This window comes from Mastigoproctus giganteus, chromosome 1, assembly GCF_048544385.1.
Source record: "Mastigoproctus giganteus isolate SK-2022 chromosome 1, ASM4854438v1, whole genome shotgun sequence".
NCBI classification, from domain to species: Eukaryota; Metazoa; Arthropoda; class Arachnida; order Uropygi; family Thelyphonidae; genus Mastigoproctus; species Mastigoproctus giganteus.
The window spans coordinates 86576163-86591241 of record NC_143575.1 but is presented as its reverse complement, the minus strand read 5'-3'; the positions used below and the strand labels follow the sequence as shown (position 1 = coordinate 86591241).

Below are 15079 nucleotides of genomic sequence, written 5' to 3'. Positions count from 1 at the left end.
ACCATCATCAATATCATTTATGAATACAGAAAACAATAATGGACCCAACACTGAGCCCTGAGGGACTCCACTAATAACATTAGTCCACGACGAGCAGTGTCCATTGATTACCACTCTCTGTCTTCTCCCCCTCAGCCACCCCTTTACCCACAGCAGCAATTTGCCTCCAATGTTACACTGCTCCAATTTGTGCAGCAGTCTTCCATGTGCAACAGTATCAAAAGCCTTTCTAAGATCCAAGTATATAATATCAAAGTTATTGCCTGCATCCAGTTCCTTTGTGACTGCATCATAGTATCCAATCAAATTGGTCAGGCAAGACTTCCGCTTAACAAAACCATGCTGTGTCCGAGCTATAACCGAAGTCTTGTCTAAATGATCCTGCAGTGCTTCTTTAACTAGTGCCTCCATTAATTTTCCTGGAACAGAAGTTAAACTCACAGGTCTATAATTGCTTGTGTCAGCTTTTGATCCTCCTTTGTGAATTGGGGTCACATTTGCACATCTCCAGTCTATGGGTACCTCCCCTGAGTCCAAGGAAGCTCTCATAATTATGGCTAAGGGTTTGCTTACTTCCTTTGCTGCCTCCTTTAATATAACTGGATAGATCCCATCCACCCCAGGTGCCTTTCTTCTGTTTATCTTCAACAATTTCTCCTCCACTTTACTCTCAGTTATTACAAGATTCTCTAGCTTACTGCTAGAGTTGAATACACCTCTGGCTTTCCCCTCGCTAAATAACTCCTCGTGTGTGAATGTCGATGCAAAATATTCATTTAGTTTGTTAGCTACCTGAGCAGGATCATCAACAGTTGACCCATCGATATCAAGTGGACCAATCTGATTCATCCCCTTCCTTCTAGAGTATACATAAGTAAAGAACTCTTTGCTGTTTTTCTTTGCATCCCTTGCCAAAGATTTCTCGTAATCTGCCTTCGCCTGCCTAACCTCCTTTGTAACTTGGTTACAGATCAACTTGTATCTATCATGGGCTTCTGTGTCATGTGTTAATTTGTATGTATCCCATGCATGTTTCTTCTCTGCCATATGCCTCATCAGTTCATCTGACATCCATTTAGGCCTAAACCTTGAACAATATTTCTTAGTTGGTATGTAAAGTCTAGTAGCTTCCAAGATAAGTTCTTTGAATGCCTCCCATTTTGCATTTACTGTTGATAACATCATCAGTTGGTCCCACTGTATAGAATTTAAATACTGTCTCAGTCCATCGTAGTCGCCTTTACGAAAGCAATAACCCTTCCCTTTACCCCTAATGGTAGTTACCTCTTTGAGTAAATCCCACTTCAGCACACTGTGATCGCTGCCACCTAGTGGTTCATTTATCTGCAGATTCTTAATGCATGAAGAATCACTGCTGATAATCAAATCAAGAGTATTCCTCCCTCTAGTTGCCTCCCGAACATGCTGATGTAGAAAACAATCATCCAATAAATCCACAAAAGCCTTGCTAGTGTGTGAGTGACCAGCCCACAAATTCCAGTCAATATCTGGGAAATTAAAATCTCCCATTATAAGATTCTCTGATTTACTGGCCCACTCTATTTCCCTGTACAGTTTCTTATTATACTCATCAGAGTCATTAGGCCTATAGCACACTCCTACTCTCAATTTTGATCTCCCAATGCTTATGTCACACCAAACTGACTCGACACTGCACTGTCTAGCGATGTCCACTGACTTCACTTCCTTGGATTTTATGTATTTCTTAACTAATAGCATAACCCCTCCTCCCTTCCTATCCAGTCTATCTTTTCTGTAGACGTTGTACTCCCCAAATTCCAGTTCTGCATTCCTTATATCTGTGTGGCACCAAGTCTCTGATATCCCAACAATATCTGCCTTTGATGTTTTGAGCAATACCTCAAATTCATCAAATTTATTTACTAAACTCCTAGCATTGGTGTACACGCAAGTATACATGCACCTATTTCTATTCTTAGCTACCCTAACACTAGGCGCCTCCGTAGCCAGGTGGGAAGGAGCAGCAGTACATAGCACATGCTTCTTGATTAGACCGGGGTTCGAGCCCGTCACCACCAAATACGGATGATGCGGAAAGGTCAGGGAATGACCACCGCATATTCACGGGGCAATATGGCCTTAGTTGCTAATGCTCCTAAAAACCATTTAACAACAACAACAACCCTAACACAACCCATGTGTTTACTTGTACCGCAATGACTCCCAGCAGTCTCTGAAATATTCTGAATCTTGTTTTTCAGGCTTCTGCTCATTCCAATAGAAGCAGTGCAAGAATCTCTTTCACCTCTGCCAGTGGCTACTGTTAATCTATTTGTCTTTGTATCCCCCCAAGCTAGCAGTTTTCCGACCCACCTAACACTGCCTCAATAGCATCAGCAAATATTCTTGCACCCTTTCTATTTAAGTGTATCCCATCCCTGTAGAAGCAATCCCTCCTGTTAACAAGTACAGTCCAGGCTGAAAAAAATTCTACCCCTTGAGCCTTGCACAATCTTTCCAGGGCCGAATTGATCGACAAGGCTCTCATCATTGAAGAGGGCGCTGAATCTCTTTAAAAGTTACAGCTGTCAGTTACAGGCTCCGCAAAAACAATAAGTGTTTGCCTTTTATTTACATGATTGTTATTTTATATTGTACTTAATACGTAGTCATATAGTTATAGTTACGCTGGTTATTTTTTATTTTTAATTTAGATAAAGAGTTTTTGTGGATTTTACTTACGATAGGTAAAACCGTTATTTCGTTCCATTTTTGTAGCCATTGTTTTTGGATATAGTGGTAGGGAATTCAAATTTATTAATTGAGGTAGCTAGGTAGCTCTAACGCATAATTATATAGTAATACGCTTCACTGTTTCTATTTAATAGTTTCTATTCAAATACTATTGATATTTAATTTATTGATTTTATTAATTTAAACTACCATGCCCCAGACTAGAGCAGCAAAACAACGGGCACAAAGTGGCAGGAGTGCTGTGACTCGGGGGAGAACTGAGGGGGGCAATTCTCCAACGCATCACCGCCTAAAAAAATGTGCAACTTGCGAAATGTTTGCCGAACTCTCTGGAACGGAACATGATATTGCCATGGGGGATGTCTTTGTGTGTGCGCGATGTAAGGAGTGTAAGGAAATCAGGCGACAACTCAGCGTTGTTATGGGCCTATATGAGAGTTTGAAGGACAGGGTGGATGCCCTCGAAAGATCTAAATTGAGGGGCCCATCAGGCTCTCAGCTGCCCACATCAACGCCAGAGCATGCACCTGGTCATCACGCAACACAGTGGCAACCCCTAAGGCAGAATGCGCTGGTCCCACAGGAACTAGTAGTTGTTGGTGACTCTTTTGTCAGGGAAACGGATAACATCCTTTGTAAAAAGGATAGGTGGAAAAGGACCAGGGTATGTCTGCCAGGGGCAAAGGTTGATGACGTTGTAGAGCGGATATCATCTTTCAAGGGCACAAAAGGTGATATAGTTGTACACGTTGGCACTAATGATATTAAGAGTAGGAGACCGGCGGAATTACTCAACAAGTACAGGTCACTGTTGAAAAAAAGCCGTGAAATAGGGTTGAATTTGAAAGTGTCTGCAATTCTGCCCAGACACGATAGGAGGGAGTACATGATGAGAGCCTTGTCGATCAATTCGGCCCTGGAAAGATTGTGCAAGGCTCAAGGGGTAGAATTTTTTTCAGCCAGGACTGTACTTGTTTACAGGAGAGATTGCTTCTACAGGGATGGGATACACTTAAATAGAAAGGGTGCAAGAATATTTGCTGATGCTATCGAGGCAGTGTTAGGTGGGTCGGAAAACTGCTAGTTTGGGGGGGGATACAAAGAATAATAGTTTAACAGTAACCGCAGGCAGAGGTGATTCTTGCACAACTTCTATTAGAATAAGAAGCGACCTGGAGCGAGGGGTGTTGGGGGTTTCAGGGACGGATGGCAGTCATCATGGAATAGTTGTGTATATGGGATGTGTTAGGGTAACAAGGAATAGGCATAGGAGCATGTATGCTTGCATGTATACCAATGCTAGAAGTATAGTAAATAAATTTGATGAATTTGAAGTGTTGGTCAAGACATCAAAGGCGGATATTGTTGGGATAGCAGAGACGTGGTGTCACAAAGATATAAGGAATGCAGAACTGGAATTTGGGGAGTACAATGTGTACAGAAAGGATAGACAGGACAGAAAGGGAGGGGGTGTTATGCTGTTAATTAAGAAAAACATAAAATCAAAGGAAGTGCACCCAGTTAATATAGATGAACAGTGCTCTGTTGAGACAGTTTGGTGTGAGATAAGCACTGCGAAAGGAAAAATAAGAGTAGGAGTGTGTTATAGGCCTAATGACTTGAATGACTACAATGAACAATTGTACAGAGAAATAGAGTGGGCCAGTAAATCAGAATGTCTTATAATGGGGGATTTTAACTTCCCAGATATTGACTGGAACTTGTGGGTTGGTCACTCACACACTAATCAGACTTTTGTGGATTTATTGGATGATTGTTTTCTGCAGCAGCATGTTCGAGAGGCAACCAGAGAAAGTAACACTCTTGATCTGGTTATCAGCAGTGATCATTCGTGTATTAAGAATTTGCAGATAAAGGAACCACTAGGTGGCAGTGATCACAGTGTGCTGAAGTGGGATTTACTCAAAGAGGTAACTACCGTCAGGGGTAAAGGAAAGGGTTTTTGCTTCCGTAAAGGGGAGTACAGTGGTCTCAGACAGTTTTTAAGTTCTGTACAGTGGGATCAACTGACGATGTTACAAACAGTAAATTCTAAGTGGGAAGCATTCAAAGAATTAATCGTGGAAACTACTAGACTTTATATACTGATTAAGAAATATCGTTCAAGGTTTAGGCCTAAATGGTTATCAAATGAACTAATGAGACTCGTGACAGAGAAGAAAAATGCAAGGGATGCATATAAATTATCAGGTGACGCAGAAGCCTGTGGCAGATATAAGCTAGTCTGTAATCAGGTCACAAAGGAGGTTCGGCAGGCGAAGGCGGATTACGAGAAATCTTTGGCAAAAGATGCTAAGAAAAACAGCAAGGATTTCTTTACTTATATAAACTCTAAAAGGAAGGGGATGAATATGATTGGTCCACTTGACATCGATGGTTCGAATGTTGATGATCCTGCTCAGATAGCAAACAAACTGAATGAGTATTTTGCATCTACATTCACACGTGAGGAATTATTACAATTTGAAAATGGAAGAAGGTTATCAAATTGTAGCAGTGTGCTTAATGATTTTGTAATAACTGAGAGCAAAGTGGAGGAGAAATTGTTGAAGTTAAACACAAGAAAGGCACCTGGGGTGGATGGGATCTATCCAGTTATTTTAAAGGAGGCGGCAAAGCAACTAAGCAAACCCTTAGCCATAATTATGAGAGCATCCTTGGACTCAGGGGAGGTTTCCACAGACTGGAGATGTGCAAATGTGTCCCCAATTCACAAAGGTGGATCGAAGGGTGACACGAGTAATTACAGACCAGTTAGTTTAACTTCTGTTCCGGGTAAAATAATGGAGTCGCTGGTTAAAGATGCATTGCAGGATCATCTCGACAAGACTGCAGCAATAATTCAAACACAGCATGGGTTTGTTAAGGGAAAGTCTTGTCTGACAAATTTGATTGGTTATTATGATGTGGTCACAAAGGAACTGGATGCAAAAAATAATTTTGATATCATATACTTGGATTTCAGGAAAGCTTTTGACACTGTTGCGCATGGAAGACTACTGTACAAATTGGAGCAGAATGGTATTAAGGGTAAGTTGCTACAATGGATAAAAGGATGGTTAAGTGGGAGAAGACAGAGGGTGGTAATCAATGGGTGCTGCTCTTCGTGGACTAATGTTATTAGTGTAGTCCCACAGGGTTCGGTGTTGGGTCCACTGTTGTTTTGTGTATTTATCAATGATATTGATGAAGGTATATCAGGCTTAATGTCGAAGTTTGCAGATGACACAAAGGTTGGCAGGGTTGTTAATGACAGTAATGGCAGTGTGCTACTGCAACAGGATCTAGATAATTTGGGCAGATGGGCTAAGAAGTGGCAACTGAAGTTCAACCTTGACAAATGCAAAGTACTGCATATGGGTAGAAGTAACCCCAGAGAAATGTACCAACTGTGTGGTACTACACTTAAGGTGGTAGAAAATGAAAAAGACCTGGGAGTAATTGTGCAATCAGATATGAAGTTTTCTGAGCAGTGCAGACAGGCTGCTAGGGCGGGTCATGGGGTTTTGTCAATGATATATAGGAATTTTGCTAGCAGGGAAAAGGAGGTGATTGTCCCTCTGTATAAGGCAATGGTCAGGCCACGCCTTGATTACTGCGTACAGGTCTGGAGGCCTCATTTTAGGAAGGATGTAGATTTACTTGAGTGTGTACAGAGAAGAGCAACACGATTGGTGAGGGGAATGAAGCGATTCTCTTACCAAGAGAGGCTTAAATTCTGCAAATTGCAGTGGCTGGAGACTAGGCACCTGTGCGGTGATCAGATTGAGGTCTATAAGGCCTTGAATGGGTTGAGCACGCTGATTTCTGATGGGATCCTTCCACTTGTTCAGATTATCAACCTACGGGGACATAAGTTCAAATTAAGAAAGGACAGATGTAGAATAGATGTGCGGAAATTTGCCTTTAGCCAGCGGGTGGTTAATTGCTGGAAGAAACTTCCATCTGTCGTTGTGGAAGTATATAGGTTAAATAAATTTAAGGAGGAACTGGACAGGCATTTGGAGGGAATGGTGTGATTTTTTTTTTTTTTTTTTTTGGCTGATGCTGCATAAGCTCCTACACTTGCTTTCTTGCATCATGTGCCACTACTACTACTACTACTACTACGACTATCATATACTCCCTCCTATCGTGTCTGGGCAGAATTGCAGACACTTTCAAATTCAACCCTATTTCACGGCTTTTTTTCAACAGTGACCTGTACTTGTTGAGTAATTCCGCCGGTCTCCTACTCTTAATATCATTAGTGCCAACGTGTACAACTATATCACCTTTTGTGCCCTTAAAAGATGATATCTGCTCTACAACGTCATCAACCTTTGCCCCTGGCAGACATACCCTGGTCCTCTTCCACCTATCCTTTTTACAAAGCATGTTCCCCGTTTCCCTGACAATAGAGTCACCAACAACTACTAGTTCCTTTGGGACCAGCGCATTCTGCCTTGGGAGTTGCCGCTGTGTTTCATGATGACCAAGTGCAAGCTCTGGCATTGATGTGGGCCGCTGAGAGCTTGATGGGCCCCTCAATTTAGTTCCTTCGAGGGCATCCACCCTGTCCTTCAAGCTCTCATATAGGCCCATAAGAACGCTGAGTTGTTGCCTGATTTCGATACACTCCTTGCATCGTGCACACACAAAGACATCCCCCATGGCAATATCCTCTTCCATGGTCCTCTTCCACCTATCCTTTTTACAAAGCATGTTCCCCGTTTCCCTGACAATAGAGTCACCAACAACTACTAGTTCCTTTGGGACCAGCGCATTCTGCCTTGGGAGTTGCCGCTGTGTTTCATGATGACCAAGTGCAAGCTCTGGCATTGATGTGGGCAGCTGAGAGCTTGATGGGCCCCTCAATTTAGTTCCTTCGAGGGCATCCACCCTGTCCTTCAAGCTCTCATATAGGCCCATAAGAACGCTGAGTTGTTGCCTGATTTCGATACACTCCTTGCATCGTGCACACACAAAGACATCCCCCATGGCAATATCATGTCCCGTACCTGAATGCTCCACAAACATCATGCAAGCTGTGCATTTTAGAAGGCTGTGACTCAGAAGGCAACTGCCCCCCTCAGTTCTCCTCTGTGCCACAGCACTTTCATTAGCTTGAGCCTTTTGTTTTGCTGCTCTGGTCTGAGTCATGATTACTTTTAATTTAAATAAAATTTCAATTTCAGTTTATAACCCTAACTTATCTCCCAACACAGCTATAACGGGATATATATTTTTAGCGTCAAGTATTAATCAATCAGTCAAGTATTAATTATCTCTGAGTTCCCTTTATATAACTTCCGTATCAGTTATGTATTAATTAATTATGTTACGTTTGTAATCTAAGTCGGTATATGTATTTAGTTAAAAGTGCAATTTAAATGCCAACAAAGTTGAACAAGTTTAATAGATTTTACCGATCGCTGAAAATATTATAACGTATACTATACTAACGCTATCTAGGTTCGATATATAATGATCGTATGACAAAGACAAAGGCAGAAGTTACGAACGGTAATCTATGGACACTTAAGTATTAATTAACTTTCACATCTCGCTGCCCAATTCCGAATAAACCAATGATCCTTACTAGGTCTATAAGCTACTTACAAAAAATAATTTGATGTAAAAGATATTCAATAAGCGGCTAAATTTGGCTAAAAAAACTTCTCGTTCAGCGGAGTTGTAACTTGTAACACGTGGATTTGATACCCTTACCGATACTTTTATGCAATTACAAGGACGAGTAAAGAATAAATACACCAGATTAATCAGAAATATCACAAAATAATGCTATACTACTAAATTTAAATCAAAAGTTTTAGAAAAACAATAATTTCAAATCAATAAATAAGAAAAATCCACTTAGCGGCTTTGAACACGTCTGGCCCGTACTAGCCTCGTCAGCAGACTACTATTACCTGTTCACCGTTCATTACAAAACTATTATGCACCATTCTTTACTGGTAAATACACATCATAATGCCAACCAATGACTACACAGTAGCTTGTCGTCTGTCGTGTTCACCACCAATCATTTCATCGTTTGCCACACCTACCTGTCAATCAATATATCCTCCAGACCGAGCGGCACTAGAGTACCGTATTGGGAAGCTAATTTTCCATGTAAGTTATCCGACGTTTCTCGTCGTTCTCGTGCAGGCTTTCTTTACCCAAGCCTTATATTTAACTAACCTAATCAGCTGTATCATTCGGAGCCATGTCCTGGATGTAGCAAATAATTTCAACATGTTTATTGATTTTAGCAAAGCATTTGACTCAGTCCACATAAGGGATTACTGTTGCAAGTTGGAACACGTTGGGATTGTGGTTATGATCATTAGATGGATTGCAGAGCAGAAGGTAGAATGTTGTGATTAGGTGATATGAATGTTGCTCTTCAGATGCGAGATCATTATTGTTTCTGATTTTCTTAAATGACAGACAAAGTAGTACAGGGCATGATGTTAGAAGTAGATGAGTGCTTAGTGCTGACATGATCTGACTATCATCTTTGCTGAAAGCAGAAGAGTGATTTTTTTTTCTTTTGGTTCTGAGTGATTTTTTTTTAAAAGAAGTGAGCTGTGCAGAAATACTACTCAGATACAACTGTTTTTGAAAATGTGATGACCAACAAGTTACGGAAAATAAAATAACTGCATATACTAATATAGAGGATATTTCAAAATTATATGCAAAAAAATTCTGTGATGTATTCTAGGTATGCATGATGTATTATGCTTGAAAGTGATTTACAGCACTCATTTGTTGTCATATTGTGAACCCTGGATGAAGAAAAAGACGGCTGAATTTTCCAGAACAGTAGTAAATAAAATGCTAATATTGTTGCACTGTTAAATCTCAAAATGAAGGGGGGAAAGCCTTTGCTTGCACTCTTCTTTCCTCTCCTCTCCTCTCCTCTCTAAGAGTCAACACATTCTCATGCATTTGATCCATACATAGCATCAATTGTTCATGAGGGGTATGTTTAGTCGGAGTGTTATTTAATTTCAAAGTGGTGATTTCTTTTTCCAATATTGAGTATGCTTGTTTGTTTGTTATTTGGTTTTTAGGAGCATTAGCAACTAAGGCTATATTGCGCCGGGATATGTGATAGTCATTCCCTGACCTTTCCGCATCCTCTGTATTTGGTGGTCACGGGCTCGAACCCCGGTCTAATCACGAAGCGTGTGCTACGCACTGCTGCTCCTGTCCACCTGGCTATGGAGGCGCCTTTTGAGTATGCAGATATTCACCTCATATATGGTCACACTGGAGAAAATTCACTTGAAGCAAGGTGTTTATACTACAGAAACTTTTTCTAAAACTTTTAAAGGAAATCAGTACATCTTGTCATGATGCAAGGCTGCCAGAGCAACCATAAGCCTGCCATCAAGATGGGGAAAACAAATTCTTGACATGGTACAAGAAGATCTACAGACAAGTTACTGACAAATTTGTGCTGCTCTACAGGTTCCCACATATCTGCTTGTTTACTTCTTTGGAAACAGGTAGTTGTATCCCTTGCATCTGCACAAAGTGCAGCCACTAACTCTAGCCAACTATCCTTGATGATAACAATTCTGTCATTGGCTCCTCCATCATTTTGTCCAAGATCCTGGTTTTCTGAGAAGATACTGTTTACTGATGAATTTTCATGGGATGGAATCATCAACTTGCACAACTTACATCAGTGGGTTGGGGGAAATCTGCATATTATTATGAATCCCTCAGGAGCAACTCTCAGTTAATGTCTGATTGGTAATTTTGGTGATAATTGGGAACATGTTGTTCCACAACAACTGACAAGACAAACTTACCAATACTTTCTGAATAATATTTTGCCAGGATTACTTGAGATGTTGCTGTCTATATAAGAAGTGACATATGGTTTATGCAAAGTGACGTTCATGTCTCTATCTGCTGATAAATAAGGGCTCACCTCAATGCTGTTATCTGTTTAGATAGGTGATGTCAGTGCCGCTTATCCACCCAAATCATGCTGAGGCCCTGTTTTGCTTGACCAGCATAGTCACCCAGCATGAATCCCCTTGACTACTTCCTGTGAAGTCGTTTTAAAGAGACTATCATATAAAACAGAAATTCCATATATTTCAGAACTGCAATGACAAATGAATGTGACTGTGAAACAATCCACATCACTGTGGGAATGTTCAAACATGTTTGGCACTCACTAATTTGACAAGATCAGAACTGCTCTTATATTAAAAGTGAAGAATTGTTATATTGTATGTCTTTTTGAAAGTTTGATGTAATAGCTCTAAATAAAGCTTTTTTTTTTTTTTTTTTTTTGGACACTGTAAGGGATTACCTGGATTGCCATGTAATTCTCTTACAGTGGAGAAAAACTGAGAGCCATCAAATCCTTTGCTGATGGTGCCTTTCTCACCAATGATATCTCAAAAAATCAAAACAATAATATGGGAAATCATATACATTTTAAATAAATAGCAGTACTCTCCACTTGAGCAGTGTTTTTTTAATTATTATTATTTCAAGTGCATAGTACAATATCAAAGCAACTTGTGGTAAAGTACTTCCACAATATGAGATCAATGCAAGCAAAGTTAATTTGTTCAACTTAACTGCAATTATTTTATTGCATGCTATATTTTCCCTAAATTTGTTAAGCTATTAAAACTTCTACATTGTCAAGCATCTCACATATTGTGGATATTTCTCATCACTGGGTTATCACATCATTCATTTATGATTCTTACTTCCTCACCATTTAGGCACCAAAAATGGGCCAAAATTATTAGAGGCCCATCAGTCATGCTAAAATTTGAGATTGGTGGTGTTTAGAGTGCGGTTCCGTCTCTACTCTTATATTCTCATTCCTTTCCATCTGTTCTTCTATTTTTGGGACCCTAGTAAGTTGAAATAAGTGTTTGCCCATACATATAAAAGGCCAAAACAACATATGTTTTAAATAAATGGCAATGTACTTCTGTATTGGATTAGTGCTTTTTATTTAAAGTGCATGTACTTTAAATAAATCAAAGCAGTTTATCATTAAGTGCCTCCACAATATGTGATCAGTGCACTTATTGGCAAACTTGGTTTGCTCAAATTCTGCATACAGACTGAGGTTATTCCCTACTAATGCCATTGTCATACAATAGACTCCTAATTATCCTGGTGGTTGGGAACCAAATCTTTTAAGATAATTGAAATCCCCATATAATCTGCAAAATGAAAAAAGAACTTATAAATGTGACAAAAACATAAATCTGCTTACACACATACACCAATGAGCCAAAACATTATGACTAGCAAGTCATTATGCAAGTCGAAGCAACTGTAGGTGAACTACGACATGGGTCGGGACACGGTATAAAAAACACCTGATACTGAGTTCCATTAACCAGTGTTACTCTTGTTCTTCAGATGGGAAAGGCAGTGGACTTAAGCGAGTTTGACGAAGGCCAAATTGTAATGGCCAGATGATTGGGTCAGAGCATGTCCGAAACGGCATGGCTGGTGAGGTACGCGTGGTCAGCCATGGGTAGTACCTACCGAAAGTGGTCCAAGGAGGGGGGGGGAACCCATGAACCACCGGAGAGGTGTTGGATGACCACGGCTCATCGATGCTTGAGGTGAGCGAAGGCTCTCAGAAGGGCAACTGTGGTGCAACTCGCCAGTAATTGGAATACTGGTGATGGGAGTAATGTGTCACAACACACAGTACATCGAACCCTGATGAAAATGAGGCTGCATAGCCGCAGGCGGCTTTGAGCGCCCATGCTAACCAGAGTTCACTGGCAACAGCGCCTACAATGGGCACGCAAGCATCAAAACTGGACTTTGAGTCATTGAAAGAAAGGTCGTCTGGTCCGATGAATCATATTTTCTCTTACACCATGTGGATAGCCTGGTATGTGTGTATTGTTTATCTGGGGAAGTGATGCCACCTGGATGCACCATGGGATGAAAACAAGCCGGTGGTGTCATGCTTTGAATGATGATCTGCTAGGATACCCTGGGTCCAGTCATCCACGTGCAGGGCACTCTGATGTCTACCACCTACCTAAACATGGATTGGGTAGTGAGATTTTGACTGTGTGGTCACGTTTCTATATGCTCTGATTAAAAGTGATTAAAGTGCTAATTAATCATGGATTTACCGTTCACCAAATATTTAGATTTGAAGAACTAAAACTATTGGATCACCAGTGACTTTATGTGAAATTCTGCACGAATTTAATAATTTATGGGAGTTTTTAATTCTTATATATGATAGCGTTGTTCTTGTATTTAGTGCCTATGCTTAGAGCCAATATGGCTGCCAACCGCGTCGGACACTTTATGTACATTGATGAATTTTTAAACTGCAGTGGATTCTCCAGGTGAGAAACTTTTGTGTTTGTTTGGGCTTATTAGTTGAATACAAGCGTTTTTATCTGTTTCCCCTTGTTTACCAGATGGTACTGGTCACCATGCCACTGACAATAGGGAAATAGAGAGTGTGTCCAATTGTTTCTGGCCACCACGCTTGGATCCAGCTCTTGATCCAAAACAGTGTAATTTTGGGCAAAGACTGCGCTCCAACAATTTCCAAAGATTCCATGTGGATATAATGAGGAGAACATGACTTTTGTGTTTCCCCCCTCTTTTCCATAAACATTCTATGATGGAAGACGAACTCCACAAATACTGCTCCTATGGAAAAACAAATATCATCTTTGTGCTCACCACCCCTGAAAATCCCCAGGAGAAAGTTGTTCTGGTCTTCTAGCAGTGTTTTTGTGAATAGCTGTTTCCCCCCCTTACCTGTTTGTGGGGGACAAACAAAATCTTCTTTAGTGCACAGAAATTCACCAAATTGGGTTACGAACTTGTAGCGGGTGTCTTCCTGCACCAAAAATCAAGTCCTAATAAATCAACATCCTACTGACTCGGAAATCCGGAACTACTTTGATTATCCGAAATTATCCCAACGTGGACAGAAAAACCAATAAAATCCAAACCTCGTTGCAGCATACCAACAAGGATGACATTACAGTCATCGAGCATGACGAGGGGCCGGTGGATCTTCGCTCTGGAGCCCCCTCCTCTAAAAGGAAAACCTGCTCAGAAACCGACACAAGAGAATCACAAGAGATTCATACCTCCCAACGGGATTCTACCGAAGAGAAACAAGAGGAACCACCACTGGATCCAACCTTGCCCAACGGCACCATCTCCGAACAGAAACTGACCTGCAAACCGCCCTTGAAAACTTATTCAAGAAGCAGAGCAGCAGAGTGACTATAGGACTAAGAGCTGAAATAGTTTCCCTGTGGACCAAACTAGAAACAATTTTGGACCAAACACACCTGGAAATGAAAAAATAACTGCCAGGCTTGATGTCTATCTTGAAAGTGGGGCGAACAAAGTGCAACAGCATGCCCCCACTTTTGCTGAAGCGCTGAGGACACTGCAACCCACCAACCAAACAGCAACTAAGGAACCTACCACTAAACACAAGACCCTCTTGCGAACACCCCACCTAGTCATCATAAGACTGACCTCCAAAGATGAAACCCACACCAGTGAAGAGGTAAAGAGTATAGTAGTAAACAACCTTACCGAAGACTTAAGAGTGGCAAAAATCAAACCTGATACTAAACAATCAAAGAATACATACACTTGAATTAGAGGCCCTACCACTGAAAAGAAAGGGACCTAGTGTAATTATATACGACTTGGATAAGGACATAACCCCGACTGAGATCCAAACAGAGCTGTACATGAGAAACCTACAGCAAGACCATCCAGGGAAGGAACCATCAACCATCGTTACTCCGAGATTTCAGACTAAAGCTAGAGCAGGAAACGCCACCAACTGGGTGGTAGAGCTCTCACGAGCGGCCTGGAAGACTATATGCCAGAAAAACAGTCTTTATCAACTGGGGCAGCCACTGCTTCAAGGAGCATGTACCCATCCCAAAATGCTTCCGTGTTGTAAATTTGGGCATACTACCCACACTTGCGGCCATTGTACAGAGCGGGGACATGAGTTTAAAAACTGTCCAAATAAGGACAAAGAGCCTATCTGCGCTAATTGCAAGTCGGTGAAAATGGATTGCAAACACTCGATAAGGGACCCCAACTGTCCCTCATACATCAAAAGCATGCACCAAACCAGAACTGATTATGGCGACTACAACTAAGAAATTCAACACCACAGAGATTAAAATATTCCAGCATAATGCACAGAGGGCCAGGGCCGTGGCTGACCAGCTACACCTTCAGGCCGACCAAGAGAGCGCTGATATCCTGCTACTTCAGGAACCGTATGCATATTCCAAACAAGTAAGGGGCTACC

The 15079-nt window shown here is 41.1% G+C and overlaps 1 protein-coding gene across 1 annotated transcript in view; it reads left to right on the top strand.

The window, feature by feature from the left end:
- LOC150090969 (uncharacterized) overlaps nucleotides 1-14019 on the top strand; it is a 206047-nt gene extending 192028 nt beyond the window's left edge. The window contains exon 20 of the mRNA XM_090378931.1: nucleotides 13750-14019. Within this exon, the coding sequence (XP_090235057.1) occupies nucleotides 13750-14019 (270 nt within the window). The remainder of the gene's footprint in view (nucleotides 1-13749) is intronic.
- The last annotated feature ends 1060 nt before the right edge of the window (nucleotides 14020-15079 follow it).